Source organism: Microtus pennsylvanicus, chromosome 11, assembly GCF_037038515.1.
Source record: "Microtus pennsylvanicus isolate mMicPen1 chromosome 11, mMicPen1.hap1, whole genome shotgun sequence".
Lineage (NCBI taxonomy): Eukaryota > Metazoa > Chordata > Mammalia > Rodentia > Cricetidae > Microtus > Microtus pennsylvanicus.
Window position 1 is genome coordinate 19,041,212 of NC_134589.1, and position 21,692 is coordinate 19,062,903.

Consider the following 21,692-nt stretch of genomic DNA (forward strand, 5'->3'; position numbering starts at 1 on the left):
GCTCTTCACAGTCCCTGAATTTAGGCACCAGCTGTTCAGGTGGACAGCTTCACTCCTTCTTGGGTGACAGGGTACATCTAGCCATAAACAACTGATTCGGAGCCGGGTGGAGGCGGCACATGCCTTTAGTCCCAGCATTCAGGCAGGACGATCTCTGTGAGTTCAAGGCCAGCCTGGTCTACCAATCGAGTTCCAGGACAGAGACACCCTGTCTTGGAAAACAGACAGAAAAAGAACGGATTCTGGATGGCATCCTCGGGTTGGCCCCTGATGACCCTGATGCCACTCTTTACTGGGTTGAGTATCCGAATCCTTTCCGCTGTCCCAGCACATGCTGCTGCCAAAGTCTTCCTGAAGGATGGAGGAAGCAGTGACAGAGTGGAAAGGGTCAAGCTCCGAGTAGAAAGGCTTTTTCTGTGGGCGAGGGAAGTAGAGGAGCACCACGCCCTGTTGGTCTTGCGAGCCTTTGGCCCCAAAGCAAAGAAATAGAAGAACATAGCCACACCCTCCTTTTAGCCTGTATTCATTCTCTCTCTCTCTCTCTCTCTCTCTCTCTCTCTCTCTCTCTCTCTCTCTCTCTCTCTCTCTCCAGTACTAGGAACAGCCTCACACCTGTAAGACAAGTGCTTTATTACTGAGCCATGCACTCAGGTTTGATCTTCATTTCTGATTAAAGTAACCACCTTACTTGGCCAACCTATCCCATTTTGAAGTCCTTTTAGCTCCTCCCTTCCTCTCATACTTCATCACCTCAGCAAACAGCTAAAGATTTTATCCCCCACTAAGTGAAACGCCCTGTGAGTTTTACTTAGGCCTTTCTTCACTGGTGTGTTCTCAGTGCCGACCTCATGACAGGCATGCAATGCTTCTGTCAGAAGGATGCTCCACATGGCCTCTGCTGAGCCCCCGTCTTCCCGCTCTTCTTCCCCGAGGCTTCCTGCATTGCTGGCATATTCTGTGTAGCCCAACAACTGGGAATTCACATCACATTGTAGTTGTTTTAATTTTTTTTTTTTCAAGACAGGGTTTCTCTGTGGCTTTGGAGCCTGTCCTGGAACTAGCTCTGTAGACCAGGCTGGTCTCGAACTCACAGAAATCCGCCTGCCTCTGCCTCCCGAGTGCTGGGATTAAAGGCATGCGCCACCATCGCCCGGCTTAATTTTTTTTTTTGAGACAGGGTTTTTCTGTGTAGCCCTGGCTGTCCTCAAACTCATAGAGCTCCACCTGCCTCTGCCTCCCGAGTGCTGGGATTAAAGGCACCTGCCACCACCTGCTTCAAAAACTTTTAATCAGTGCTGGGACAGGCTCCAAAGCCACAGAGAAAACACGTCTCAAAAACAAACAAACAAACAAAACCCCTCCCACTTTTAATCATAGTTTAAGACCTGCTTTGTGTACATGCGTGTGCTGAAGCGTGAGCATGGAGTTAGCAGGACCACTGAACTCGAGTCACCAGGTTTGGCAGTCACGTGCCGTTGTTCATTGAGCCTTCTTTTTGGGCTTATCCCCCACTCCCAACATCCTTTTTTTTTTTTTTAAAAAAAAAAGAGGCCTCTTTTTAAATCAGGGTTTCATTTAGTCCAGGCTGACTTGTAAACATCTGATCTTTCTGCCTCCATGTCTGGAGTTCTGATATTGTAAGAATACCATCACCAACTGTAGTTTATGGACTAGAATAGCTTGTTTTGTTTTTCAAGACAGGATTTCTCTGTGAAGCCCTGACATCATGGAACTGACTAGACCAGGTTAACCTCAATTCAAGAGATCTGCCAGCCTCTGCTTCCCAAGTGGGGGAAGTGCGCCACCGTGATTTTTGTTGTTGTTGTTGTTAAATGTGTTATTCAAGTGTGTGTGCTTATCTGCACCATGTGCGTACAAGTGCCCATGGAGGAGGAGGATGTCGGATCCCCTGGAACTGCCTGACATGGATATAGGAACTGAATCGGGGTCCTCTGCAAGAGCAGTAAATACTGAGTTGCTGAACCATCTCTCTCTAGCCCCATGCACTAGAGGACTTTTTTTTTTTTTTTTTAAAATAGGGTTTCACCATGTAGCCCTGGCTGTCCTGGAAACAGTTCTGTAGACCAGGCTGGCCTGGTCTCGAACTCACAAGAGATCTGCTCACCTCTTCTGAGTGCCACCACACCCGGCTCCCACGCACCAGAGTTTTAAAAAAGAACCTCCTCTGTTTGATGTATAGTGGCTAAGACGACAACAGTCAAGGATCCTCAACTCAGTCCAGAGACAGTAAAGCTCAGGACACTCAGGACTGCCACCGGGTGACAGCAAGTACACCTCGGAAAGGAGATGAGGAAGTGACTCTATGAAATGGATATGACTCCAACTATATCACAAGGGCGAAACTAGCAGAACAATTTTGGGTAAACTGTCTACGCGTAGAATGCCAAGGGGCAGCAAAATTAGGATTCAAACTCAGGTTCCCACTGGGTGGTGGTGGCTCACACTTTTAATCCCAGCACTTATAAGGCAGAGGCAGGTGGGTCTCTTGAGTTTGAGGCCACCCTGGTGTGCAGAGTGAATTCCAGGACAGCTAGGACTGTTACATAGAGAAACCCTGTCTCAAAAAACAAACAAACCAGAAAAAACAAAACAAACAAAAAAGAAAATGCATCCATAAGATCGGGTTACAGGCAAGCCTATAAGGCATTTCCTTAAGTAGTGATATATGGGGGGAGGGCCCAGCCCATCGTGGGTGGTGCCATCCCTGGGCTGGTGGTCCTGGGTTCTACAAGATAGCAGACTGAGCAAGAGAAAGCACACCCCTTCATTGTCTCTGCATCAGCTCCTGCCTCCGGGTTTCTGCTCTGACTTCCTTTGATGATGAATAGTGGTGTGGAAGTCTAGGCTGAGAGAAGTCCATTCCTCCCTGAGTTGCTTTGGTTGTGGTGTTTCACTGAAGTAGTAGAAACCCTAAGACAGAGAACAATGAAAAACTGTGCTCCAGTTTAGAACATGACACTTGCTGCCCGAGGAAGGACGGACTTTGTGGAAAGACCAGCTGGGTAGGGCAGCACTCTGGGCTGAAGGTGATACCTGAACCAGGTGCTGGTAGTAATAAGCCAGCAGAGATAGGTATAGTGACACAGGACTACAACCCAGCAGGAGGATGAAGCAGGAAGAGATACACCAAGTTTGAGGAAAGCCTGGACCATACAGCAAGTCACCCAAACCATCCAAGGCTACATAGCAAGGCTCCATTTCCAAAAACCAAGAGAGAAACAACAGCTAAGGACAGAATCAGCAGCTGGAAGTGGCCAAAGGTAATTCAAAAGTTTTGGTGCTTGGCTAGTTGGTGGACTGTGTTATTCACTAAAACCAGAACCCCAAGGAGAGAAGATGAGATTTGGACCAAGGAGAGGACTGCATTCTTTCGGTGTCAGAAGTGGGTCACCTCTCTGCTGAACGTGGGTCGATGATTGGTACTATCCATGGGCCCGAGGTCCTAGAATCCCTCAATGAACCCAGTTCTGTTTTGGCTTCATTTAATCAGCAACCATCAAGCTTTTATCATGGCTTGGCATTGAGCAAGGTAACAAAAAGTGCATGTTTTGTTTGCCTTTAAGGAGACACAATTTTAGCTTGTCTTCTCAGAGCTCACCCTTTTACCAGAAGCAGTGAATATAAAATGAATGGCACTTGGGTTCTGACATGGGGCAGGGGTTAGATCCTAGTTAGGGACCTCAGCCAGGAAAATGCTGCAGTGAGCAGATCAGTTGGTATGAGCAAGGTGGAGCTTTCTGTGTCAATGAGAATAGAAATGATTGACACCGTCTGGATCAGGCATCAAGGTTGTAAAAGAGGGAGTACTTCAAGAGTCTCCCAGCTTACATGGCTGAGCTCTTATCACAAGACAACTGACTTCACAGAGCACAGGCTAGGTAGCCCTGTCGCTTCTACTTGCTGCCTTCCTTGCTCTCAGAAATTCACTTTTCATTATTTAAAAAATGCATTTTTACATTTTTTTTGTGATGAATGTTTTTCATGCAAGTATGTCTGTGTATTAGTTGGGTGTATGCCTGAAGCCCAAGGAGGTGGTGAGCCTCCATGCGGGTGCTAGGAATTGAATCTGGGATTTTTGGGACAGTGCTCTAACTACTGACTCAACTCTCCAGCCCCTTTTTTCCATTTTTTGGTGTTTCAAGACAGGATTTCTCTGTAGCTTTAGAGCCTGTCTTGGAACTAGTTCTTGTAGACCAGGCTGGCTTTGAACTCCCAGAGATCCACCTGCCTCTGCCTCCTGAGTGCTGGGATTAAGGCCACCACTGCCCGGCTCCCTTTTCATTTTCTAACACCGTTCTGAGACACAGATCTCCACCATCTCAGGCAAACAATTGTGAACATTCAGCTTTTCTGTAGAAGAGAGCACACAAGTGCATCAAAGGGAGGGAGGAGACAGACACCACACAGCTCCATCACTGCGCATGCCTTCTATGCCAGCCAGATTCCCTGGTCCCACGTGATTTCCTGGTGTGTGCTGGTCAGGGGTTGAGGGCAGTAATTCCGGGTACAGCCGGAGGTCAAAGGCTGGACAAATCCTGTAATTCAAGTTGCCCTTAAAAGTGCGGTGGTGGAGGCAGAGGCAGGCGGATCTCTGTGAGTTCAAGGCCAGCCTGGTCTACAAAGGGAGTTCCAGGACAGGCTCCAAAGCTAGAGAAACCCTGTCTCGAAAAACCAAAAAAAAAAAAAAAAAAAAAAAAAAAGTACTGTGCATCCCCAGTCATCTGCCTGCGAAGGGGAGGTAAACTGAGCTCCAGAAGAACAATTCCAATGTCCCCACCAGGCTTACAAAGATGTGTTATTTAATTACTTCCAACAAGACATTGTTTATAACCCACACCTCCCACCTGTCCCAGCTGGAGGGAGTGGAGGTGGCAACAATCACAACGGACTCTGCTAAGTTTCCACAAAGCATTGGTTTATTAGAAAGTTCCTTTCCCTCATTTTACAGCATATATATCTCTATCGTATGTGATAAAGTTAAATACAATCTGTTATGCTTGTAAGTAAGGATAGGTTATTTTGTTTTTCCTTTTTTTTTCTGAAGTTTTAAAACTACTATTCTGGAAGTTAAAGAAAAAATTGCCTCCAGGAAAGCAGAGAGGCAGCCAGAGTATGGCTCAATCTACAACCTAACGGGAAGCAGCACAAACGTTAATACTGTTTTATTTCAATATTTACATGGGCTGAAAGCAAGGAAAATGAGTCCCTTCACTTCAAATCGATTTCATTTTTCCAGGGCCAGTTCTCCAAAGAGTGGTATTTCCGAATTAGGTGAAGACTGAGCAGGTAGGATGGGCTCAAACAAGGGCCTCATTTGCTCAGCACTTGCTTCTCAGAAACTCAAAACCTCTTCCTCCTTCTGGGGACCTGAGAAGGCCATGAATAGAAAACCCTGGCCTAGGCAAGTAGGGCTTATCTTGTCAGCTGTCAGCTTAACCGGTCCCAGTTACAAGAAGAGCAAGCACTAACAGCAGAGGAGATGAGACCTGCATTACAAGCACCTTTGGGCCAGAGTGTTAACTAGGGCTGAGAGCCTGGGTGAAGGCGAGCGGGGAAGAGGGACTGATGCACTTCTGGTCAGTGTCACGGGAGAAAAGCAAAAGGAATCTCTACTGCTGAAATCGAGCTAGGCAGACGGCATACAACTGTGAAGCCAAAGACCTAAAAGTACCTATAAACGTGCTCACCTCCCAGCAAAAAGAGGAGAAAACTGTCCCAACTCTATTATCCTCTGGTCTACTTCTATTTTAGTTTCTAGCCAACCCAAAAGGCACATTTAAAAAATTGTCAGAGGGGGCTAAATACTAGGAAGGCAAATAGACTGTCTGGAACAAGGTACCAAGGGAAACCAAGGGTCCCTCCCTCTTCCCAGACAATCACCGAGTGTCACTTCTTCCAGAGAATAAAGCTGCTGAATCAATCTTCCCCTCCTCCATGGAGTCAATTGTTTCTCTGTATAACAAAGCATGTCAGGGAGACCACTGCAACTGAGCATCCTTCTGATGCCTGCAGCTGTTTGCTGCCCATCAACGCAAAAATCCCAGTGCAGAATAAACCAATTACTGCAAATTATTTAACACTTGTCCCAGCAAAAACAAAACAAAAAACCAAAAAACAAAAACATTTTTATAGTTCATAACTTCAAAAAATACAGGAGCTTGATAAAATATACATGCTTAGTCACTTTTGTATCTAGCAGAAAACAAATACTTTATTTATTAATTTTTTTAACCTTATAACCTTTAAAGTTTCTTAATTCAACTAGGGCAAACATATTTACAGAAAGCCACCAGAACAAGGATCACTTAAAGAGCTGGATGTAAAAAATATTATTGCAGTATACTACAAATACGGAACCTTTTTAATATGGGCTACAAAAAGCAGCATTTACGTTTATAGAGTTCAGTGCAATGTTACATTAAAAAATCCTATAAATTAAGAAGAAAACATCAACATAACAGAAGAAAATATACCCTCCAGACATAAGCTCCTTTCTGGGAAGCACATGAGTGACTCTATGGTCCGCACAGCTTCTACTCATGATAGGATCTTCTTTTCTGGGATATGTAGATGCCTCTTCTGGGCTGAGGGGCATGAAGACAGTAGTGCCAAATGCGTGGCTCTGTTTGTAAGGAAAGTGGATCGAATTGCAGCCTGAGTTGCTTTTGGTTCTAGGTTAGACTCCCTCTTCTACCTCATCTGGGATAATGTCACGAAATGTTGTTCAAAGACACTGCCCAAAAGTGGTGGAGGTTCCACTGCTGAAGAGACAGCCTGGCATTGAGAAGGCCAGGCCAGATGGGCCCATGGCAAGTGCTTTGGTGACAACCCATTAGAGGAGGGAAATGTTTTAAATTTACAGGAGGAAGAGCAGAGGACTACAAAGTAGAGGAGGAAGTATCTATGCTTGACAGTCTGCTGCAGAGGAGTGTGGGTAGCACTTACTGGTGTTCCCTAAGGTAGAAACACAGGAGGGAGAACGAATAGAAAGGGGGAAAATATCCCTGATAGTAAACCCAAAGCAAACCTCAAATCTAAATCCATCCCTGCAAGCCAAAACTCATTTCTTTGGCTGTCAAGACACTGCCCATTCCAGCTTTCACTTGCTGGTATAAATGGCTCAACACCCCCAAGGGAAGAATAGGTCACCTTCCCTGGCCCAACTTAAACTTAGTCCCAACTCAAGTACCATGGCTGGGAGGGTGCTGCAGGTCCTGACCTGAGAAGATGGGGTGAAGAAGAGGGTGAAGATGAAGGGCAGTGGCAGCTGCAGCAGCAGGCCGTGGCGCAAGCAGGGTGGGATAGAGGGCAGCATGTGGGACAGGGTGGAAAGTGAAGGGTCCGGGATGGATGGCCGAAGCAGGAATTATATGGATAGGGTGACTAGCAAGAAAGGTGGCAGGGTGGCCAGGGATGATTGAGTGAGTGAGATGGGACAAGGAAATAGGAGTCAGATGGGGCTGGGGAATATGATGTACTTGGGCAAGTGGCTGGGGGTGAGGATGAGGGTGAATGCCAATGGCGGCGGCGGCAGCCGCAGCATGATGCTGTAGAATGGCATGTTGGACAGTTGTGATGGAGGTGGCAGAGGCTGTGGCTGGCTGCTGAATGTGGATAGGTTGCAGGGCTGGTGTGGCTGGGGCCAGGGCTGCTGAGGTTGGAAAGGCCTTTACTTGTTTGGCCAGAAGCTGCTGCTGGATGTGCTGCTGTGCAGCCTGCTGGAGCTTGCTGTACTTCTCCATCTCCTCAGGGGTGAAGGTGATGGGCTGGCTTTCTAGAGGAGCCAAGGAAGCATCCTCAGTCCCATCTGTTGACTCAACACTAGGCTCTCCACTGGGAGCATAGCTGGGGAAGTGCTCAAGGTCTGGGGCTATAGGCAGCAAGCTGGATTCCACAGGGCCTGGTTGACCGCCACTATCCAGAGACTCCAGAGTATCCCCATCACTGGGGTCAGGGAGGTAGTTATGGGAGAGGACTGGATCCCCAGGATAGCAGTCAGTGTGTGCTGCGGTACCTAGCGGAGCCACAGAGTGATCAGCAGTAGCTTCTTCAGACTTTGGCTCTTCTGGGGGAGGGTCTGATAAGGGACCAGCTGTTTCCTCTGAGGAGAACTGATGCCCAAATGGAGCATCACCACTCCCTGGGGACCCTTCTTCTGGCTCTGACTGTTCCTGCTCTTCACCCCTTTCCAAGCCAGACTCTTCACATTTCTTACTGGGCTTCCGGGTAGCAGGGAGCTTCCCTATCAGTGGAAGGACAGGCTTATTACCAAGAGAAGGGGGGAGCTTAGGCCCAAAGTAACCTTGTGGGGGATTCTTGTACTTGAGCCCAGCCTTATTAGGGGTGGCCAGCACCTCCTCACACACATTGGGTTTCCTCTCCACTTTCCTGGACTGGATCTTCTCTAATAGCAGCCTGGCAGTGACAGAATTCTTATCTTCAGGACTGCAGTCACTTTCTGATCCCCTTCCTGTGCCAGTATTGTTATTCTGGGAGGGCAGGCCTGTTCCTTTACTGTCATCTCCTCTGCCATCTTCTTTCTTTCCAGGACCTTCTCCCCGACCTGATCGGTAATAGTGGGGAGACTGGGAGCGGTAGATCTTCGACCGAATGAAATCCCGACGGCCAGAGCGCCTCTCCTCTGGGCTCTCATGACCCCACGACCCCTTTCTGGAGCCTGATCTCTGGGAAGGGCTCCTGGTGCTACGGCTTCGGTCTCGGCTATAGCTCCGGCTTCGCTGCCAGCTGTGGGCTGTAGTGCTGCGACTTCTCCTCTTGCTTCGACTGCGACTACAGCTGCTGCTGCGGCTTCGGCCCCGGGATCTTGAGCGCTCCCTCGTATGACTGCGAGATCGGCTTCGGGACTGGCTGCAGCTGAGGCTATAGTCGTCATCCGATGATGAGTATTTGTGTCGTTTGCACCTGTGTTTGGAACTGGCATAGTCTGAGTCATCTGAATCATGAGAGCGCTTCGAGTGCCTTCGGGACCGGTCACTGTAGTCACTGTAGCTATCATCAGAGTAACTGTGCTGCCTACTATAGCAGCTCTGGTCTGAAGAAGCATCAGAGCTGCTCGAGTAAGAACGCCTGGAGCAACGGTGTGGGGAAGGGCGACGGCCAGACCGAGAGCGGCTACGAGAATGCTCACTGCCTGAGTCTTCGTCTTCCTCCTCCTCTTCTTCCCCCTCTTCCTCTTCCTCTTCCTCACTGTACTGGGATGGAGACTGCTGCAGCCTGTGAGAAGAGGCATCATCACTATCCTCATCCCCACTACTGGGTTGGCTCCGACGGCTGGAGCGGCTGCTATGTTTAGTGCCAGCTCTCCGCTGGCAAGATGAAGTTGGAGGTTCACCTTTGTGTTTCCTCCCACTGTGATCTTGGGAACTGCTACCACCTCCATCATCCTCTTTCTTGCTGTTGTTTCCTTCTTCAGCAGGAAGGGACCTCCGCTGGGAATCATCTTGGGTGCACCGGCGTCGTCTTGGTGGTGCAGGGCTACCACTCCCCGGCGGTTCTGGTTTGGGCCCTCGTTCAGAATCAGCTGGGGCTGATGACTTGTTCTTCTTTCGCTTTCGTTTTTTACGCTTCTTAGATTTCTCTCCACACTCTGCCTTAGAACTTTTCTCTTCCACATCGGCCTTGTGTTTCCGTTTATGCTTACTGGATTTTTTGTGTTTCTTTTTCTTTTTGTGTCTGTGGGACTTGCCTGATGGTTCTTTCTTGCTAAGATGGCTTCTTCCTGTGTCTCCAGTCTCTGACCCATGACCACCACCAGGCTCCTGCTTGTTCAGGCTGCTACAGGCAGCCCCTGAGACAGGTTCATCCATTCTGCCTTCTGAGGAGTGTTCTACATTCTGCTCCCCCTCCTTACTTTTATCCGGCTCTCTAGGATCAAGGCCCTGGAGACGATCCTTTGAGGAGCCTCCGTCATCTTTTGGTTTTTCTGTCCCTTTAGCCCTGGCATCTTTGTTTCTTGAAAGTTTAAAGTCAAAGTATAAAGGATTACAACTGTAGGAAACAGAGGGTTCTGCTTTGGTGAAGATTAATAGTTCTGATGGCCACTGGAGGGCAGTGCTTTCATCCTTGCTCAAAACTGGGAAGAACGGACCAGTGGGATGTTTGGGTCCTTGGCCTGCTGTTGCTGCTGAGGTGGCCTGCGAAACTTCTTTAGGATTGGATTCACGTGTCTGGCTCTCTGAAGTCTTCTGGTTCTCCATACTCTGCTCACCTATACCCTCTCCTGAGGCCTTCTTTGACTCAGATTTGTCTCCAGGCTCTGAAGGCTCAGCCAGAGCAGTTTCCTTTTGCGGAGGCTCAGAAACTTCACCAACTGCCTTTTCTACTCCTTGGTTTGCTGCTGCCTTAATGCAACCTTTAGGCTTAGGAGAGCTGCTTTTCTTGTTGTCTGGGGCATTCTTCGAGTGTGTACTATGATCGCCTTCCATTTGTTCACTGGCTCTCATAAACAGTAAGAAGGGAAAATTAGGTTTGACTTTGCAGTGCGCTGGGGGGATGTAGTGGTAATATTCTGGCTCTGTAGCTCCAGTTCCTTCTTCCCGCTTCATCCTTTTTAACTTGGACAGTGTTGAGGCAAGGGACCCTCCATCCGCAGGGTCTTCATCTTCTTTCTTCCCTTCAAGATTACTACTCCCATCAGTATCTCCCACCTTCTGCACCCCTTGGTCAGAACTCTTCTCATCAGGTTTTGCTCCATCTTCAGAGGTTCCTTCCTCTGCATGGTCCTTGAAAACGGATGCTATTGATTCAAGTTTGACAGGAGCCTTTTTGGCAAAGGAAAATGAAACTCCCAATTTTTGCAGTGGGGGCCCCAGAGTATTCTTAATGCCAAAGCTGATACCCTGGGAGGCTAACCCAGGAGTCTGTGCCAGTCCAGTGGTATTAGTGATCTGTACTGCAGTGAAAGAGCCCCCTTTATCCGTGGAGAATTCAGATCCAAGGCCACAAGAAGAAACAGCACTTGCACCACTGTTTGTTGATGACTCATCTTTATCCTCATCTCCACCATCTTCATCTACAGCCACCGTGGTTGGTCTGAACATGGGACCGCTTCCAGGCGCACTATATAGTGGTTCAGAAAGTGAAAAAATAACACATAGGGTTAGAGTTATATATTTTATCTTCTTCGTCCTTCCATTCATCATAGGTAGATCTCAAAGGTGCAGAGCAGTAGGTCCCTACCAATGTGATGCATGGAACTTGTTGAGCAGAGTTAGGCAAAGTTTCATTTGATTAAAGTAACATACTAAATTTCCAAGACTAGTTAGGAATTGGCTCTTAAGTTATCTGCCCTACAAAAAGGCTTATCTCATAACTCAAATTAAAAAAAAAAACAATTTATTTTAATTTTATGTGCATTGGTGTTTTGCCTGCATGTATGTCTGTGTGAGGGTGCTCAATCCCCTGGAACTGGAGTTATAGATAGCTATGGGGTGCTGGGAATTGAACTTGGGTCCTCTGGAAGAGTAGCCAGTAATCTTAACCTCTGAGCCATCTCTCCAGGCTCTACAATTAAAATTCTTTTTCTTTATGGTTTCTTTGTGCGTGTGTGTGTGTGTGTATTGGGGTTAATCATGGGTAGGAACTGTCACCTTCAAGGTATGCCCTTCCCACCAAGCATATCCATTTTAATCCTCTTGGGATGCTTTCTAGGACTTTTTTTTTTTGTACTCTTTGTAGAACTAGCAGCAGCTTCAGGCTCCTCAGAAGAAAATTTCCTTTTTTTTTTGGGGGGGGGGATGATAGGGCTTGCTGCCTCTTCTGGTTCACTGGCCATTTCCTTTACCAATACCTTCAGTTTCTGTATCTGTTACCAAACTCTTTTCATTTTATTTTTATGTATATATTTTGCTTTTATGTGTATGCTGTGAACCACATGTGTGCATCAGATGCCCTGGGATTAGAGTTATAGAAGATTGTGAGCCATGACGTAGGAGCTGGAAAGCAAATCTAGGTCCTATGGAAGAACATTTAGTGCTCTTAACCACTGAGCAACTTTCTTAGTCCCTTTACTTTGTGTTTTTGAGACAGGGTTTCTCTGTATAACAGCCCTGGCTGTCCTGGAACTTGCTGTGTAGACCAGGCTGGCACTGAACTCACAGAGATCCACTTGCTTTTGCTTTTCAAGTGCTTGTATTAAAGGCATGTGCCAGGCTGGAGAGATGGCTCAGTGGTTAAGAGCAATGACTGCTCTTCCAGAGGTCCTGAGTTCAATTCCCAGCAACCACATGGTGGCTCACAACCACCTATAATGAGATCTGGTGCCCTCTTTTGGCCTATAGGCAGGATACTGCATGCATGCATGCATAAATAAATAAATAAATAAATAAAATAAATCTAAAAAAGAAAGGCGTGTGCCATCGTATCCAACTATATTTTTCTTTTTAATGTAGTCCTTGTTACATTTTATTAGTTGTGTGTGTGCATGCATACAAGCCAAGGTACATGTGTGGCAGTCAGGACAACTTACGGAAGTTGGTTTTCTCTGTCTACTTTATTGGTTCTGGGGACTGAACTCAAGTCTGCTCAGGCATCCTTCTGACCCTCTTTTAATATTTTCATATCACAGCTTACTGGGTAAGTGAAGGCACAGAAAATAAATCCACAGGAACTATTATACTTTCTGGGCGCCCAGAACAATATCCCTGATGAGCAACCGTCCAGCTCCCACAACAGTACTATAGAAGAGCTTTAAAATCAGTTTTATTATATATCTTCCCCAAAATTTTCAGTGTTTGAGCTATATAGGCATTTCCTGAATTCTGAACTCAATAACTAAAGACACTTAGATAATTCACTAGCTATGAGTTGTTCTCAATTTGGGATCAAAAAACCCAGAGGCCATGGTATCTAGATTTTGCTGTACATGCTGTTGCTGTTCAAAGATGGAATCCAAGCAGATACAGAGAGTAAGACATATTTATATTGTGTTAAAGTCTACCTCACACCAACAAACAAATGATGCTGCTTGTCAGGGGGAGTGCCAAACCAACAGCCTACAAGATGGCCATCTCTATTCTGTCATCTTTTAACTACTTAACTAAAAGTTGCTTTCTGAAGAAAAAGATAGTATAATGTGTCCTGAAACAAAAAGTGGTCTGATGTACATTTTTTTGGGAAGATAGTCTTGGAACACACCCAAGAGAGAAATGTTTACTATATAAAGAGTTGCAAACTGGGCTGGTGAGATGGTTCAGTGGGAAAGGTTTGTCATGTAAGCCTAGTGACCTGAGTTTAATCATCTAAAGGGGAATGAAGAGAACAGAGTCCAAAGAACTCTCCTGTCTTCCATATGCCCTGGTGTGTGTGTGTGTGTGTGTGTGTGTGTGTGTGTGTGTGTGTGTGTGTATGTGTCTATGGGCACGTGCGCGCGCGCGCGCACACACACACACACACACACACACACAGCAAATAAAATTTAAAAATCTATCAGATAAAAAATTTCAATCATTTTATAGCTGGTTTAATTCAACATTAGAGCTCATGGTTTTTTTCTTCCCAAATTCCCACTTATTTTCAGTATAGAAAAACAAAAACCAAGTAAACACAAAGCAGAAATCTGAAGTACAGGATAACACTAAACCAAGGGTGTGTAGGCGTGGTAGGACGGCAAAAGCAGACGTCCCTCCTTTGCAGAGTGAACCATTCACTTAGTTGCACACACGTCACATGCTAAGGCACTAAACTTGTGACGTTAAGAGTGGAAAGGTAAGAGGGGACAGGCTCTTAAAGAGATGCTCTATCACTGCCTGATGTTCAATAAACTGTTTTTTTTTTTTTCGAGACAGGTTTTGGAGCCTGTCCTGGAACTAACTCTTGTAGACCAGGCTGGTCTCGAACTCACAGAGATCCGCCTGCCTCTGCCTCCCAAGTGCTGGGATTAAAGGCGTGCGCCACCACCTCCTGGCTCCAATAAACGTTTTAAATAACAAAATTTGTTAATTTACTTTTAAGTTTTTAAGACAATGGAATTCATTATATAGAGCTGGTTGTCCTGAAACTCACAAGGGTCTCACACTGTAGTCCAGGATGGCTTTAATCTAGCAGCAATTCTCTTGCCTCAGCCTCCTAAGTGCTAGAATTATAGGCATGAGCTGCCATATCAGTGTTTGAATTCCAATATTTAAAAATATTTTATTTATTTATTTATTTATTTATTTATTTATTTATTTATTTATTTATTATGTATACAGTGTTCTGTGTGTACGCCTGCAGGCCAGAAGAGGGCACCAGACCCCATTACGGATGGTTGTGAGCCACCATATGGTTGCTTGGAATTGAACTCAGGACCTTTGGAAGAGCAGGCAATGCTCTTAACCACTGAGCCATCTCTCCAGCCCCCTTGAATTCCAATTTTAAATCTGTCAATTTAAACCTTGCGGATTCTATTTATTCACAAAACACTCTTGACACAAAATTTCCCTACCATTCAGCTTGTTTTCTTTGCTCTGCCAACTCGTGGAGCCTCCGAAGGGCTTTTTCTTGTTTCTTTTCATCTTTGCGGGATCTTGAAGAAACATTTCGGGCAAACTCTCTCTGCTTGAGATCTTTTAATCTCTGAGTTAACAGAAAGAAAGAAAGAGAGGGTGAGTGATTTTCAGTGGCATACAGCTGTGAAGGCCAAGCCTTTAAAATATTTACCTTTAACCACTGCTGCAACACTAGCGTGGGATGCACTATTATATTTATATGGTACCCAGAAACACAATGGCTAATTACTTTGAGGATGACACTTGGATATGGGCATTTGTAATCAGAACAGCAAGTCATTTGTCTTATTGTACAAAACAAAATGATTTCAGAAGAAACAGGCAAATTTTAGAGTATAAGGAAGAAAGAAGAGAGACCAATCACCTGCTCTTCCAGGATGCAGAACCAGACAAACAAATATGAGATACATTGTAGCAACACAGGCCGAAGTGAACAGAGAGGGGTTAGGCTGGTACAGAAAATTACCCAAGGTGTAAGAGCTAAAAAAGCAATGTACAGCTTACATGGGGGTAGGGGCTATCAAATTCAGAACAAACAGAAATACTTCCCCCCACCACAAAATAAAAAGTGTAGGTTTTGTTTGGTTTCAGCACTAACAGAGATTTCCTGTAACCATTAAAGTCAAGGGGGGGGGGGTTTTTCCAACCATAGCATGCTCAAAACTCAGCCTGACCACTTTCACCCAGCCCGTCTGCTGAAATGAAAATAATTACGTAATTTTTCATTCCTTCATAGCCCTGAGAGAAACACCAGGGAGAAGGAGACTACAGGAAAGATAAAGATTTTGTTACTTAAACTTCAAGTAACAGAATGGGTCTTTTGTTTCCAGATGCTACTGTGTAATTTTCCTCAAAACAAAAGAAACAAAAACTAAAGAAAGAAGTCTCATGAGACAGGCTGGTGACAGAGCATAGACATACTCATCTGCAATGATGACAGTGTAACACAGTAATATAAAAAGTGAAGCGAGGCCTACCCATTAGCCTATGCTTCTTCAACAGCTTAGGAAAGGGAGTTGACCCAATATAAAGTGGACATTGCTTTAGAAAGGCATGGTGTTCAACAGATAGGAATTTTCTTACCTAATATTTATGAAATGTATTTCAAATCTTTTAAAATTGGGAGGGGGAAGGGAAGAAAAGACATACACACAAAAAAGATAAACAGCTAAAGACACTATAGAAAAAAACTCACTCTTGTGATCTGGGCTCCCAAATTAGAAGGATTTGCTTTCAAAACATCAGCTGAAAATGTCACATCACAAAGAGGGGGAAAAAAAGTAAAAAATAAACAAGAGTGGAAGAGAAAAAAATAAGGCAAGCATTACTACATAAGCTCTCAGTGAATCTACAAATGATTATACTGAACAATCAGGGACAAAACCATACACTCTACAGGGCTGGGGAGAGGCAAAGAGCCTGAAAACACACGTGTGTACACACACAGACAGACATAGTAATCACATCTAGATAAATGAAACCATCTCTCTGTTTTTCTGTAATCATTTCCATTTACGCAACAGAAATGATCATGAACTTCAAGGAAAACTGCGCTGTCTAAAAGTAGTTTGTGCTCAGTTAGCCTTACTTTGGAGACCCTCAATTACCAACAGCTAACAAAGCTATTACTGCTGTAGGGCCTTCATATATTAAGATTTTTATAAACTCATCAATTTTTTTCCTCTTTGGTACTAAACTTCTTTTTAGCTTGAACTTATGGCCTCATAAAAAAACAGGCCACCTATATATCCCAGCCCTCTTTTATTTTTAGAGGTTTCATTAACTTGCCTGGATTCTCCTTAAGTCTGTGGCCCAGGCAAGCCTTGAACTCCTACTGCAGCCTTCCAAATAGTTAGGACTACATGCCTGCACCACCAGGGTCAGTGAGGATCAACTATTCTAAGCAAATATAAATGCCAAATTTGTCATTTTGAGAAGGGGCAGAAAGGATCCGCTAGGACTATTACACCATTTTTTATGTATATATCTTTTTTCTTTCTAAGCACTTACCAGTGTTTAGAAGGTTCTCTTACCAAATCTAAAAATAATGTAATGTTTTCCCCCACGTCTGCCATTCTTTCCCTTATACACCTCATTAAGTTCTACACTCAGTCATTTCTTCACTTACAAACATTTCATCACTTTTTTTTTTTAACTTCTTACAAACATCTCATTAGTATTTTTGGAACGGGGCAGTTCAAGACAGGGTTTCTCTGAAGCAGCTCTGGCTGTCCTGGCATTCACTTTCTAGACCAGGCTGGCCTTGAAGTCACTGAGATTCACCCGCCTCTGCCCCTGCCTCCCAAGTGCTGGGATTCAGTCACCATTCTGGCCACATTTCATCACTTTTAGCAGACATTTGTTGAACTGTAAGACATTGTTCAAAACAATGATCTCTTTTAACAACCCTGAATCCTTCAGATAAGGATTATGTTTTCTTCCTCCTCCTCTTTCTTTTGTTGGTTTTTGAAACAAAGTATCATTTAGCCCTGGCTGGCCTAGAACTCTCTGCCTCTTGAGTGCGGTTGATTAAAAGGAGTGGGCCATCATGCTTGGTTCTATTCATTCTTGAAGGAACAGAACCAAGCCCACAACATTCTCAACAAAGTCTATTCAAAAGACCTGGCACAGGTATGAAGACAGACAGACACAGACACACAGACACACATGTTGTCAAGGAGACAAATCTAAATTGCAAGCTTCCTTCTACATAAAACCTACCTGGGCATTCTATAAAGTTCAGAAAATAGTCTTTCATCACCCTTACAAACTTCATAGTCAAGCCTGGAGTCTCAGGAAGAAACTAAAACTTCACAAGTCTAGCTACATCCAAGAAACAAGGTATAACCACCCCAAACCTAGCATGCAAAAAAGCTACCTTTAGATGGTGACATTCTCATGGAATGGAAAAACAAGGCTTTCTTTTAAACATTCATTCATTCATTTATTATGCCTTTATGACCACAGGTCTTGGCAGGTCTTAGCATCCTCCCTTTTCTCTATGGGGTCCCAGGGACTGGCTGGGTGGCAGCCCCTCATCTGCGCATTGGCTCCAAGATGTGGATTAAGACTCCGGTTTTCCTTACCTGACTCCAAGTCTCTCTTTCCCACTTGAGGTCAAAGAATTCCCTTCACAAAGTCTCTGTTGCCCCCCCCTCAAGAACCCAGAATAGCACTCTCCAGTGTCAGCACCTTGCCCTAGTTCTCATCTATGATGGTCAGACTCTGTTCTCAAAACAGCTGTTCCTGTCTTTCAGAAAGGAGCAAGCATAACACTTCAGTCAGGAAGATGCAGGTCAACCCACTAATCCCAGTCAACTGAGTTTCCATCCCACAGCCTCAGCTGTCCTCTTACAAAAGTAGAGTTATGTATCAACAGGATTATGAGATTAAATGCCAAAATAACCCCTTTCCCTTCCAGTAGTTGAACCTTAGGCATCAGTCGTGATGGATTAAGTGCTCTACAATTGAGCTGTGTTTGCAACCCTCTTTTTGCTTTTTGAGAAAGGGTCAAAACCAGGCTGGCTTTCAATTTATTCATCATTTTGTTAGTCACCAAGAAACATCTAGGAGGTCACATTGTTCATACTGCTTTACTTTTGCTTACTTAAAAAAAAAGTATCTAGGCCAGGCGGTGGTGGCGCACACCTTTAATATCAGCACTGGGGAGGCAGAGGCAGGCGGATCTCTTTGAGTTTGAGGCCAACTTGATCTACAAGAGCTAGTTCCAGGACAGGCTCCAAAGCCACAGAGGAACCCTGTCTCGAAAAACAAAAAACCAACCAAACAAAAAGTATCTATTCTTTTATTTTATATGTATGTGTTTGTGCCTGTGTATGTGCACCATTTGTGTGCAGGAAAACTTGGAGGCCAGAAGAGGGTTCTGGGATTGGAGTTACATGTCATTGTAAATTGCCTGACGTAGGTGCTATAGAAGCAAACCTGGGTCCTATGTAAAAGAAGCAGGTGCTTTAAGCACTGGGCTGTCTTGAGCCTCTTGTTTATTCTCATAATCAAATTAGCAGTGGATGGAACAGTACTGTCTATAGAAGGGGTCTGCTGAATAATCTGGGTTAATACTGGGTCTGTTGGGGGTAAGAGTGCTCAAAGTCCTGGGATTGGTCTTCAGCTTCGGGAAAAAAACAAACAAGCAAGCAAGAGTCTTTTGTTTTCCCTCAGATATAACTCAAAATATGTATGTATGTATGTATGTATGTATGTGATATAGAGATGAATACTTTGCACTGGTATGGATCTTATTATTGATACAAATTTAAGGTCAATTTTGTTTTTTTAAATTTTTTTTTTGGTTTTTCGAGACAGGGTTTCTCTGTGGTTGTGGAGCCTGTCCTGGAACTTGCTCTTGTAGACCAGGCTGGTCTCGAACTCACAGAGATCCGCCTGCCTCTGCCTCCCGAGTGCTGGGATTAAAGGCGTGCGCCACCATCGCCCGGCCTAAGGTCAATTTTGTTATATGTGTATTTCTGCTCTTGATTAAGGTATTGTGATTGTGCAGCTCATTTAAAAATCTAATGTATAATTAAGAAATAAAGGTTAATAGATAGTCATCTATAATAGTCAAGCCTGTAGTCATGCTAGGTTTTCTAGATATATAGAGATATATTTATTTCAGTTAGATAGGTATTCTTCAAACCTTTCAAAGACTTACATAAGATGGCATTTAAAATGTTTTAAGAATTTAGAACTTTTCTAGCAGCACTAATCTACTTCAAGAGAAAGATGGGCATTGAAAAGGCTCCTCATGGAGTTTGTTAGCCATTTGGGCAAGAAACTGCTTTTTCTTGGACTGTTTGATGTTATGCTGTATGAACTGGAGATGCAGGACCTACAGAGAAATAAACTTGCCTAAAGGTGAGATAGTCCATCAGGGTTCCTGTTTCATGAAGAGTCTGCAAGACATTCTGCAGGACACAGAAGAAAGTGACTGACAAATTGCCAATATAGGCAGACCTGTCTTTGAAATTTCCTGCTTCGTGGAAAAGTCTGCTAGATACTATGGGCCTGTAGGCTGAAGATGGGTGCCTGCAACATTACCGAAGACCTTTGGGTAACTGTTCAGGCAACAAGATGTCTCTGCAAGTTGCTTACAATGCACTTTCTGGTTACTTAGCCTTCTGGAGTCTTTGATAGAGTTGAAGAATAGTTATAATTATAGTTTTCCTTAGTTATGATAAAAGATAAAGTAGTTATAAATATTGTAACTGTAATTCTTGCTTGATGCCTGTTTTGTTATATGTAATTTTATTTTTAATATTTATTTATTTATTTAATTTATTATGTATACAATATTCTGTCCGTGTGCATGTCTGCAGGCCAGAAGAGAGAACCAGACCTCATTACAGATGGTTGTGAGCCACCATGTGGTTGCCGGGAATTGAACTCAGGACCTTTGCAAGAGCAGGCAATGCTCTTAAACACTGAGCCATCTCTCCAGCCCCCATATGTAATTTTATTATGTTAAAGTTAAAACCTTCCTTTTCATTTAGACAGAAAAGGGGAGGTAATGTGGGATTCCCCTTTGTATGCTGTGAATACCATTAGTTAATAATAATAATAATAATAATAAAAAGCTGTTTTGGGCTTGTTGTAGCACAGAATAGGGCAAGGTGGGAATTCCAAGCAGGCAGAGTCAGAGACACCATGTAGTTGCTGGAGGAAAAATAGGCAAGCAGCCAGCTGAAAACTTGCCAGTAAACCACGAGACTCGTAAAATACAGAATGGTGGAAATGGGTTAATTTAAGACGTAAGAGCTAGTGAGAAATATGCTTAAGCTATTGACCAAACAGTATTGTAATTAACAATTTATGTGTGATTATTTGGGGTCTGGGTGACCAGGAACAAACGCGCAGTCAATGATTACAGGTATGTATGTATGTTTGTTATGTATGCATGCATGTATGTATGTATTCTTTGAGACAGTGTTTCTCAATGAGCCCTAGATGTCCAGGAATGATCAGGCTGGCCTCAAACTCAGAGATCTGCCTGCCTCTGCCTCCTGAGTGCTGGGATTAAAGGCATATGCCATCATTGCCCAGATACTATTTTCCCTTTTATATGTATTTTTAAAACACACAAATACACACACAAATAAAACCTCTGCCGGGCAGTGATGGTGTATGCCTTTAATCCCAGCACTCAGGAGGCAGAGGCAGGTGGATCTCTGAGAGTTCAAGAAGAGCCTGGTCTACAGAGTGAGTTCTAGGATAGCCAGTGCTACATAAAAAAAAAAACCCTGTCTCGAAAAACAACAAAACTTTTGGGAGGTAGGATGGGAATTACTACCATTTGAAGGAAATGTCTTTTTTTTTTTTTTTTAAATTCTTGGCCAGGCAATGGTGGTGCATGCCTTTAAACCCAGCACTCAGGGGTCAGCGATAGGTAGATAGATCTGAATTTGAGGCCAGCTTGGTCTACAGAGTGAGTTCCAGGACAGCCAGGACTGTTATACAGAGAAACCCTGTCTTGAAAAACCAAAACCAAAATCAAACTAAAGCCGCCATGAATTGCCCATGGGTGCACTCTGCATCTCTAAGATCAACCCAGTCTCAAGGGAAATCTCTTTAGAAAAACAAGAAGCCCAAAAAACAACTACTCCTTACTTCTATACAGAATTAAACCAACAACGATAAGACTAAAAAGGAACGTAGCCGGGCGATGGTGGCGCACGCCTTTAATCCCAGCACTTGGGAGGCAGAGGCAGGCGGATCTCTGTGAGTTCAAGACCAGCCTGGTCTACAGAGCTAGTTCCAGGACAGGCTCCAAAGCCACAGGAAAACCCTGTCTCGAAAAATAAAATAAAATAAAAAAATAAAAAGGAACGTAATTCCTCATGTAACAGTATTGTGTTTTTTGAGGAGTGTTGATGCTTGTGATCTAACTCAAGATTGTGCATGCATTTGGCTGAATATAACATGTATTTAACTCCTGGCCTAAAAGAGTCGCTTAAATGTTTTATGTGTATGCATATGCATGCCTGAGTGTATTTGCACCAATTGCATGCAGAAGCCTGAGGAGGTCATAAGAAGTTATCATATTCAATGGAACTGAAGTTACAGATGGTTGTGAGCTGTCATGTGGGTGCTAGGAACTGAAGCTGGATCCTCTGCAAAAGCAGCAAGCATTCTTAACCACTAAGCCATTTC

General features: G+C 44.3%; 1 protein-coding gene across 6 annotated transcripts in view; it reads right to left on the reverse strand.

The window, feature by feature from the left end:
• Positions 1–4,919: 4,919 nt before the first annotated feature.
• The window catches only part of Gpatch8 (G-patch domain containing 8), a 71,436-nt gene continuing 54,663 nt past the window's right edge, over positions 4,920–21,692 (reverse strand). For all 6 annotated transcript variants that reach the window (XM_075990554.1, XM_075990555.1, XM_075990557.1 and 3 more), the window contains 2 exons: positions 14,465–14,595; positions 4,920–11,100 (listed from right to left, as the gene is read on the reverse strand). In XM_075990554.1, the coding sequence (XP_075846669.1) occupies positions 7,203–11,100; positions 14,465–14,595 (4,029 nt within the window). In that variant the 3' untranslated portion in view covers positions 4,920–7,202. The remainder of the gene's footprint in view (positions 11,101–14,464; positions 14,596–21,692) is intronic.